Source organism: Hippocampus zosterae, chromosome 14, assembly GCF_025434085.1.
Source record: "Hippocampus zosterae strain Florida chromosome 14, ASM2543408v3, whole genome shotgun sequence".
Classification (NCBI taxonomy): domain Eukaryota; kingdom Metazoa; phylum Chordata; class Actinopteri; order Syngnathiformes; family Syngnathidae; genus Hippocampus; species Hippocampus zosterae.
In genome coordinates, this window is record NC_067464.1 from 298,656 (window position 1) to 308,847 (window position 10,192).

Here is a 10,192-nt window from a genome sequence, read left to right on the forward strand (position 1 = left end):
TCCAGCATCCAGTAGTTGCCCTTGCCCGGGTCGTCGTAGTGGCGCGGCACCTTGACGAAGCACTTGTTCAGCGACAGGTTGTGGCGGATGGAGTTCTGCCAGCCCTGCTTGTTCTCGCGGTAGTAGGGGAAGTTCTTCATGATGAATTCGTAGATGCCGTTGAGCGTCAGGCGCTTCTCGGGGCTCTGGCGGATGGCCATCATGATGAGCGCGTTGTACGAGAACGGAGGCTTCTCGAACTTGCCGCCCTTCTTCTCGCCGTCCTTCCCGCCGCAAGCGTCGCCGCCGCCGCCGCCGCCGCCAGCCGCCGCCGCGTCTTTGCCCTCCTTCTTGTCTTCGGGCTTCTCCGCCGCCTCGGGGGCTTCGTGGCCGCCGCCTGAGCATTCGGGCCCCGGCGGATCGCTCTTGCCTTCCGCCTTGCTGGCGTCCTGCTGGGCGACGACGACGGCGGCGGCGGCGGAGGGCTTGAGCTCGTCGTTCTGGTGTTGCTGGTGGTGGAGATGGTGATGGTGGTGGTTCTGCACGTGATGGTGGTGGTGGTGGTGGTGCTGGTGGCTGTTGTTGATGTTGTTGTTGCCGCCGCTGCCCCCGCCGCTGCCGCTGCCGTGCAGGTGGTGCTGGCCGTGGCCGTGGTTGTCGCTCTGCACGGCCTCCGGCACCAGGCTGTGGATGGTGAACGACGACTTGGGGATCATTTTGAGCTCTTTGCGCTCGCCCATGTCCAACATCACCGAACGGCGTCGGAAGTGTGCCGCCGCGCCGATCGACAGGACGGGAAAGGGAGGAAGGAGGCAAGGGAGAGGTGTGGGGGGGGGGACGGCTGGAGGAGAGGGGAAGTGTAGCCCAACAAACTATTTCATGTTCGCTTTGGGGAGAAAAAAGGCAAACACACACTCAAACGCGCACGCTCGCATACAGTCGTCCGTACGCGCACGGGACGTAGGCGCGCGCGCGCGCCCGCGCACACAACGACGGGAGACAGATAGCGGCGATTAATTAGCGAGCCGCTGCGGCGCAACACATTGGTCGGCCCTTCGCGCCGGTCGGCCAATCGGCGCCGCGTGAACTCCGGCGGCGCAGCCAATCGCCTGGCGCCGGCAAGCTGTCGCGCACGCGCACGCGCGCTTCAAAAGAAGTTGCCGCCCAGCGCGAGCGCGACGGGGCCAAGTGTTTGCCAGGCTTTCGCTGCCGTTCGCGACGCGTCTCGTTCACCCGGAAGAAATGGGCCTGGGGGGGCAACGCCGAGGGGGCCGTGACGTAACCGCGGCGACCCGCTTTACTTTGGCATTTCTTACAGTGGGGGAAACAAATGCACTGGTTCCGCAACACATGCAGACGTCGGCTTGGCGCGCATGCGCAAAGGCACATCCTTCTCTGCAACTTTTGAAGGGCGCCAGTTGTTGCATCGCTCTCGGATGAGGGCGGCAAAACTTGTCGCGTTGGGAGTACTCAGATAGGGGGGGCGGGAAAAAAAGGGAAGTGATGCTTCAACTAATTATGGAAAACGAAAAAATGTATCCATTCTGAAATGCATTGATACAAATCCGAGCCCCCCCCCCACACACATTTAAAAAAATGACTTTTTACTCTGAATGGAAAGTAGTGATTCAAATTTCCAAAAGTTGGAGGACACATACAACTGTCGGAACGTCAACTGCAATTTGAATATTTGTTGGATTGCGATGACCACTTCCGGCTTCCTGTTTGTCAGCTTCCTGTTCCGGTTCCCCCGTCAGCGTTGCCCCGCCGACTCGGAATACGCCTCCCCCCGCGGAGAGCCGCGAAAACAGACACAGTTTTGTCTCTTTGGGGGGGGGGGGGCACACCGCCGATGACTTGATGACGACAAAGGTGAACGTTTCCTGAAGATGACCTTTGAACCGCAGCAGGATGTTCCTCATTAAGTGAGGAGCCGGCTGTCAATCAGGCAACGCCGTCAAGTGTTTGAAGCAACTTAACAAGGCTTCCCAAAAGACCCGCGTCGTGCTTCAGTGAAGGACCTCATCCAGTCTTTGGGTCAAGTCTCCAGACTCGCTCTTTGTATTCGTTCTTTCTGCTAAAGTCTTCGCAAGTCTTACGTCCAAAGGCCAAGTCTTGATTTGCTGTCAAGCCTCGGTATGAACTCGAATGAAGGCGGCACGTGAAGTCTCGATGGATGGAAACGAAAGCTTCGTTTCCGCGTGCGGTCTTCACACCGAGTCCAAATTGGATCTTCACGGTAAGCCTTCGTGTCTTCACGTCTTCGCGTTGGGACTTTCTATTTTGCCGACTCGCGGTTGGGTTCACTGTTGTGCTCACGCTTTGTGTTTTGCTCGTGTCGGCGTAGGGGAATTTGGCGGGTGGCGCGGCTCCACGCCGGTCGTCCCTGACGATTTGCCGAGCCGAAGGTAAGCGCTTGCACATTCTGAGCACCTGAGATTTGGGCCAGGTGAGATTCTGAGCTCCGCCGGCACGCGGGGTGGATGTGCTCACGTTTCATTCCGAAATATGAACCGCGTGAAGTCGATTTTCGGAGCTTTTTCCGATTTCTTCGAGCGGGTCACCGGTGTGCGAACGTGACGTTTTGAAAGCAAGTCTCGGTGTGAAGTCTGCTGCGGCGGTTCCTTCCCGTTTTGCTTTTTTTTTTTTTCCCAACCGGGGTGTCCTCTGCAGTGAGACAACAGCGCTCCCCAGCGGCCTAAAGCGCAACTTCACAATGTCTGCTCATCGCCATTTTAAAATCCAAACATGAAGGTCAACTATTCCTCCCTCCACATTATGTTGACAAACGTAAGCGCACACGCACACGGGACTTTTTTAATCAAGATTGTCACCACCGTGATCATCTCAAGTTTAAATAATCATGTTTCTGTCATAAAAAAATCTATTTCTCTTCTCTCTATATATATATCTATAAATTCCTCCCAGTGGTCGGAATGTACTCTTTACTTTCGTCTAAAATGGCTTTTAAATATCTCAATGCGAGTGTGTGTGCGTTTTTTTAATGGTGATTCGGGAGCTTTTACAAAGGAAGACACTGACATCTCGTGGCCAAAAGGCGAACTACATCCCCAAGGTGAACGGCACGATAAGTGATGGGGAAAAAGGTGGTATGACGTCATCAAACACGTGAGGCAGACAGCGATTGATCGGCTCCGGCACGGACGAGAAAAATGGATGGACGCGTGCGCGCGCACGCGTGTCGGATGCGATCGGGCAGGGAAGTCAGGACAGGAAGTCAGCTTGCGTTTCAGGAAGTTGACGGCGACGGCATTGTTCTCCGGGAAGCGGCCACTTCAGCGGAGTCGCATCCGCGCGTGAACGGCGTTGAGGCTAATATTAGCCGAGGCTAGCCGGGAAGCCGACGGCCGCACTTTAGCACGTCAAGCGCGAGTTTGGCATGTTTTGACGTTTCCTGTCGAGATGAATTCCCCAAGTGGCCGACGGGAAGTGGAGCCGAGGCGCGCGGAGGTCGCCCTCGCTTCCCGCCGCTCTTCCGTCGGCACGCGGGCGTACGCTCGAAAGTGTCCTCCGGACTTTTGAGTCGTCGTTTGGGAAGGAATTGACGACATGGTCGGCTTCCGCGTTTGCTATTGGAATCGTTGTGCGGAAGCGAGCGCTCGCGCGAGGCTAGCGGGTTAGCGTACGAAAGCGGCGGGAAAAAAAAAGACAGAAAGCAAGTCACGTTTGGTTGTTTTTTTTAAAGCAGGGCACGAAGTGGGGGGCTGAATGTGAGCAATGGCCAAGCTCCGAAAGAGCACAGGCATGTCCAGCTCTGCCCCCCCCCACCGGTGGAATGAATCTCGAAGGCAGTGTCAAACATTCAGGCCGCGGGCAAAGAAAAGCCCCCGGGACAGTCCCCGCCGTCCTAGTCGTCGGCGTGGCGGTACTGGTGGTCGGGGTCCTTGCGGTGGGCGGGCGGCAGCAGGTGGGGGGGCAGCTCGGCCGGCAGCTCGTAGCCCTCCAGCTTGACCTTGATGAGGTGCTGGGCCAGCGCAAACTCCTGGTCGTCCAGGCTGCCGTCCCGGTCGCAGTCGGCCAGCTTCCAGATCTTTCCCAGCACGCTGTTGGGCAGCCGCGAGTTCATCATCTCCTTCTTGGCGTTGACGCCGCTGATCTTGCCGTTGACGGGCATCAGCGTGTAGAAGATCTCGTCGTAGCGGTGCTTGTCGCGGCTGACGATCCACTCGTCGCCGGACTCGGCGCCGGCCCCCACGCCCTCGCCGTAGCCGCGGCCGAAGGGGCCGTCCTGGGAGCCCTCGAAGGCGCCGCCCGACACGGCGGCCGGCGGCGCCTTGGACTCCTCCTCGCGGATCATCGTCATCAGCCCGGCGATCTTGGACGCCAGCATCTTGTCCACCGACTCGATCAGCTTCATCTTCAGCGACGGGAACTTGCCAAAGTCGTAGTGCTGCAGCATGTCCTGCCGCAGAGACGCGCGGAGCGCCGGTGTCAAAGCGCCGGCCCGGGGGCCCAGTCGGGAACGTGGGAAGTGAAGAGACGGCCCCCGGGCCGACGCGCTCACCTGCATTTTGGCGACGTCGGGAAAGTCTCCGGGGCTGATGTGGTGCTCCCGCTGCAGGATGGCGTAGATCTCCGGCAGCCTGAGGATCAGCTCCTCCTTCTTCTTCTCGCGCCCGAACAGCGACGGCATCTCCTTCTTCAGGTAGCTGATGATGTACGCGTGCACCTGCGGGAAGACGGCGCTCGGTCAGAGGTCGTCCGCGACCGGGAGGAGGAGGCGGCGACGGGCCGGCGCCGGCCCCAGACGGAGCGGAGGCGGCTGCGGCCCCCCCCCCCCGATGGCTTCTCGCCAGCGAGGAAGGAAGCGCGTCCCGCAAGCGGCGCCGCAAATAGAAAAGGCCGGCGGCCGAAGACGCAGAGGGCAGGAACCCGCTGATGGCGTAGCGCACATTCCACAGGTGGGGGGGGGGGCACCACTCAGACTTCAAGACCCCGCCAACTTATTTCCAAATACACGAAACGGACTGACAACTGTGTCAAAGTCAACTGGAGCCACGATCGTGTTACGCGCTTCACTTTTCTGCATACTTGGACACGCCCCCCCCCCAAAAAATTTCAGATCGTCCGCCGGTGCGGCCGCTTCAGAGTGCCCCTCCGCCCGAGTGTGCAAAAGTAGCGCAGGAAGGTATAAGGTTGTTTTTGTTTTTTGTTTTCCTGAACAAAGTCTGATTTGTTAGCTGACGTGCGGCCATTTTAGAGTGCCTCGTCGTCCTATCCGAAGGTTGTATTGCTGGGACTGGACAGCCCGCGTGCGGCGGCACGAGAGCGCCTCATTGTGGCCGCTCGCCGTCTCACCTTGGCCAGCCGAGCCCTCTTGATGAGATCGTTGAGTTTGCGCAGCGCCGCGTTCCTCGGGAGACTCTGGATGTCTTTGAAGAGGTCCTGGGACTCGGCCTCAAAGAGACGTCTGAGGGCGAGACGGAGACGGCGTCAAGCGGCGCCGCGACGGTCGCGGCGGACGGGACGGGGACCGACCTGTTCTCCGTGTTCTGGAGGGGCTTGGCCCAAAAGGAACCCAGGTAGACCCGCACCACCTCCGGGGTGTTGATCACTTTGCCCAGCGACCACATGAGGGCGCCGTACACGCGCATCAGCTGCTGCGTGTCCACCTGCCAAAGGACGCCGCCCGGTGAGGGAGGGTGGGAGAGAGCGGGGGGGGGGGGGGGGACTCACCTGGTCGGCCTTGTTGAGGACCACCCTGATCTTGTCGTCTTGTCCTTTGAGGGCTCGGATGGCCTCGGAGAACTCGTCTGAGATGTCCAGCTTGTGGGCGTCGAAGAGCAGGATGATCCTGTCCACCCGCTCGCCGAACCAGCGCAGAACCTCGGCAAAGTCGTAACCTGCGCGCAAAGCACGCACAGCGTTTGGAGACGTCGGCGCCCAAACGTCGGCGCCGCAGACGGCCACCCAAAAGCCGAGGACGGCCGACCCTCGTTTTATCGTGAGGGTTGCGTTCCGGGTCCCCCGAAGGCCCGTGGCCCCAACACCTCCCTCTGCAACTTTGTCCCCCCTATCAGACCTCTTCAACAACCCTCGTCATGTCCCCCCCCCCTCCCTCAGGCGGTTCCCGCGGGCGCCGACGTTGCACGTTCGGGGTGTCGCGTTCCCGCAGTTGAGCATGTCAGGCTTTGCTCAAGTGTATCGTCATCAATAAATCAAGGCCACGCGACAAAGACGAGGCCCCCCCCCCCCCCCCCCGGTGTCGCTTTCCTTCTGCGGCTGCAAAGTGCGCGTGTGTGTGTGTTCGCCTATGACAGGACGTGACCGTCTGGTGACTTGGCAGGTTCCATTTCCCCTTTGACAGGAAATGCTGCGGCTCCAACAATCTTGCTTCCTCTTTCCAGGGTTGCGAAAGCAAATCACGCGGCGACGCTCGACTGCGTGTTGATTCAAAAGGAAAGAAAAAATAAAAACGAGCCAGAGACGTCAAATGTCAGGGATCGCTTTTGACTTGTGAGGTCATCGCTCTCGTGACGGACTGACGGCTCGGCTCGGGTCACGTGAGTCCACTTTGGGACTTTTTGGGATTCGTCACAGGCTCAAAATGTTTCCATGTGGCGGAAAGCCCCCCCCCACCCACCCACCCTGCGGAGGCCTCTCCCTGGTGGTCATCCAGGCCAGAGAGCAGCGCGCTTGGACCCCTTTTCAGCCGCCGCTTCAATTTTGAACGAAAGCTAGCGAAGGGACGAAATGGGGATCGGAGGCCCCGACGCCATCAGCCGCGGCCGTCCAACTCGCCGCTATTTGTTGAAGGGACCCGCCCCAAAACGTCCTTGAGCGTGTCACGGAAACGGCACGAAAGGGGCCTGCCTCTTTGGCCCGCCGGGCTGTTCAAAGGGGAGGGGGTGAGTGACTCACGCGCCGCCAACAGGCCGCGGGCGGAACGACAAGCCGGCCGAAAAGAATCCGCTGCAATGTTCCCGCCGCAGTTGGGTGGAGGCACGGACTTGAGTTATGAGCGTCGGTCGGCGCGTGTGACAGGGGGGGGGGGCGAGTGCACGCACCTCTGCTGATGCGCTGCTTCTCCCCGGACAGGATGCCCGGCGTGTCGATGATGCTGATGCTCTGAAGAACCTGATTGGGCATCTGAGAGCAAATGAACCTGAAGGCACAAGCAGAGACAGGACACCAGTCTCGGACTGTCGCTTTTTTTTTCACCACGGCGTCGGCTTTTTGAGCACACGTTTCATTTTGCAATGCCCCCCCCCCCCTAGTGTTGACCATAAATCCCGCGGCGGGCTGACAGGCGGGAAAAAACAAGATGGCTTTGCTGCCGCGTGTGACGCACAATCACTTCCCCCTGGAAACAATACCTACAATAGCTCATTGAGGAGGGGCGGGGGTTGTGGGGGGGGGGGAGGAATTTTCATTTGGAGTAAACAGTCAAATATGGATGTCAAAATCTTCAAGAAAACAAATGCCAACATTGAACTTGCTTTCAAAGCTTTTAAACCTGCCCCCCCCCCCAGAGTGAATTTTGGTATTGCACTTTAGTGTGGCGTTTACCTGTTGAGGAAGGAGTTTCCAAAGGCGTTGAGCTTCCTGAAGGGCTTGTTGGGGTCCACCACCAGCGCGTTGCCGGGGACCACCCCCTCGTTGTCGCCGTACATCACCGCGATGAAGCCGTCCGTGGTGGGCTCGGGTCCGATGCGCATGCCCGGGAAGTCCTGCTCCAGAAGGTACCTGCCGCCGCCGAAAGCTTGCGTCAGTCGGACGTTCGCTCGAGACTCACGTCTTCTTTATCTGCTGCCAAGAGCGAGTAGCATTTCCACGCGCTGAGACATCTCAACCGAGTGTTCGTGCCCCCCCCCCCCCCCATCCAGTCCAGGGTCGCTATTTGTTTTGTCTGGCGCTCGGGCTATTGCTAGCCTCAATTCCATGAGTAGCGTTCAGGGTGCAAAGGTCAAATAAGCGAGTCTTTCTCGCCGGGTGAGTTTTGAATGCCGGGACGATGACCAACATCACACTCGGCGTGGATTTCTCCACCTGACTCTGATGTCAGTGCCTCACCGGCCAGGGACCGGTTTTTGGAATGTGGGAGGAAACCGGAGCACCCGGAGAAAACCCATGCAGGAGAACATGCAAACTCCACACAGGGAGGAATCGAACCCGGTACCTCTGCGCTGTGAAGCCGACGTGCTAACCACTGGATGACTTATTCATTCATTCATTCATTCATCTTCCGTTCCGCTTGATCCTCACTAGGGTCGCGGGGGGTGCTGGAGCCCATCCCAGCCGTCTCCGGGCAGTAGGCGGGGCACACCCTGAATCGGTTGCCAGCCAATCGCAGGGCACACATAGACGAACAACCATCCACGCTCACACTCACACCGAGGGACAATTTAGAGCGTCCAATCAGCCTGCCACGCATGTTTTTGGAATGTGGGAGGAAACTGGAGCACCCGGAGAAAACCCACGCAGGCCCGGGGAGAACATGCAAACTCCACACAGGGAGGAATCGAACCCGGTACCTCTGCGCTGTGAAGCCGACGTGCTAACCACTGGACTATCGGGCCGCCCTGGATGACTTATTTTTGTTATTAATCCCCCCCCCCCCAAAGTAAATCCAGTTGAGCGGCCTTTGTCACAAACTGTGCGCGCGTGTTTGTGTTGGGTGCACGCATGACATGAAGCCAGCGCAGACTATGGAGGCGTCAACATCCTTAAGTGGCGGGGGGGGGGGGCGCTCGGAGGTCATCGAGGTCCAAAGTGAGAGCAATATGTGAAAAGTTGGTTAAAAAAAAAAAAAGCCAAAACGTGTTTGGACAGCTGCGAGCGCGAGATGGCCTTTGACGAGGCGCCGCCGCGGTCACGTGACTCCAGCCCACAAACACGAAAGCGCGACGGCAAAAGCATCCGATCGAGCGAGCCCCTCGGCGTCGCGTCGTCGATATGTTCGAACGTCGACTCGGAAGACGACGGGCGCGAGTTAGCAAGACACGCCGGCACCTCCCCGTTCGCTCGCTGCGACATCGCTTCCGAGTTGTCGAGCGCCGACTTGCGGAAGTGCTCCGCCGAAGGCCGCGCGCCGTCCGAGTGAACTTCGGAGATTCGCTCAAAGCAAACGAGGGTGGGGGGGCTTTTTTTTTCTTTTTCTTTTTCTTTTGAAGGCATGCGAGGCGAGCGTTTGGGCCTGTTGATCGGCGCTCCGTTCGCGGCGACGACGACGACGATTGGGCTCCCCGAGCGAGCGAGCGAGCGAGCGCGCCGACGGGGCGGCCCCACCTGATGAAGGTGGTCTTGCCGGTGGAGTACTGGCCCACCAGCAGCACCATGGGCTTGCTCTGGAAGTCGGCCGGCTCCAGGGCGGGCGAGTGGAAGTCGTGGAAGAGGTACGTCTCCTCGAGCGGCAGCAGCTTCTTGCTGTAGAGGCTCTGCAGCCCCTCGGTCACCGTTTGGTACATCTCGCCCTCCTTGTTGCGGCCGCCCTGCTCCTGCTTCACCCAACTGAACATCACAAAAAAAAAAAAAAAAAAAAGGAGAAGCTGTGGCGCGACTGGGGGCTACGAGTTCCCTCCTCTTGTGGAGCTTTCCGCTGCCGCCTCGGAGGACGACTGACTGGGCCACCTTTGGACGCGCGGAGCCGCGGGCGTGCCAACAGTGCCGCCTCTGTGCGAACCGGCGCTCTGCCCACCCGCCGACCTGCGTGCGGGAGGGGCGGAGCGGCGGCCCCTCCCCTCCCGTCTCCAGCAAAAACAGAGGTGTGGACCTTGGATGCGTTCCGTGACGCTCACTTGCCCCCCGCCCCCCCTCAAACGAAAACATTGCATGTGCGATGAGAGGTGGCGTCACGGAGGGAATGCATCACGTGGCACTTTGGACGACGTTCGGAATCGTTGCCCCTTTCAGTGGAGGGGGGGTCGACGTCGGGCGCTCGTCAGTGCGTGCGAATTCATCAGTCGCGCACTTTAAAAGAAGATCTGAAAAACGGTTGTGTTCAGTTGTTGGCGGCTGCTGTCAGGCTGTTGATGAATAAACACGTGAAAACCTGGACTCACCCCCACTCCCCCCATTTTAAATAGCACGCAAAGACTTGTTTTGTTTTTTCTTCTACTTCTCGTATTTCTGCTGCTGTAAATTGTCAATTTCTCCATTGTGAGACAAATCAACGTCTTTTATTTTCTTCTTTTACAGCGTCTTCAATTTCAGATTTCTTTTTGTTGAGTAGGTGCGCTATGTTGGGATTGGC

At 58.8% G+C, this 10,192-nt stretch overlaps 2 protein-coding genes across 2 annotated transcripts in view; both read right to left on the reverse strand.

Moving 5' to 3' along the window:
• Nucleotides 1–1,410, reverse strand: part of foxg1a (forkhead box G1a) — a 3,201-nt gene extending 1,791 nt beyond the window's left edge. The window contains exon 1 of the mRNA XM_052085616.1: nucleotides 1–1,410. This exon is cut by the window's left edge and continues 1,791 nt beyond it. Coding sequence (XP_051941576.1) covers nucleotides 1–728 — 728 coding nt within the window. The 5' untranslated portion in view covers nucleotides 729–1,410.
• Nucleotides 1,411–2,550: 1,140 nt separating this feature from the next.
• ehd4 (EH-domain containing 4) lies at nucleotides 2,551–9,662 on the reverse strand. The gene is made up of 8 exons (XM_052085337.1): nucleotides 9,229–9,662; nucleotides 7,510–7,686; nucleotides 7,008–7,105; nucleotides 5,677–5,843; nucleotides 5,479–5,612; nucleotides 5,299–5,410; nucleotides 4,505–4,669; nucleotides 2,551–4,402 (listed from the first exon to the last, which is right to left on the reverse strand). Exons 1-8 carry the CDS (start codon nucleotides 9,456–9,458, stop codon nucleotides 3,848–3,850), a joined length of 1,638 nt encoding a protein of 545 aa, XP_051941297.1. The 5' UTR covers nucleotides 9,459–9,662; the 3' UTR covers nucleotides 2,551–3,847.
• Nucleotides 9,663–10,192: the final 530 nt, after the last annotated feature.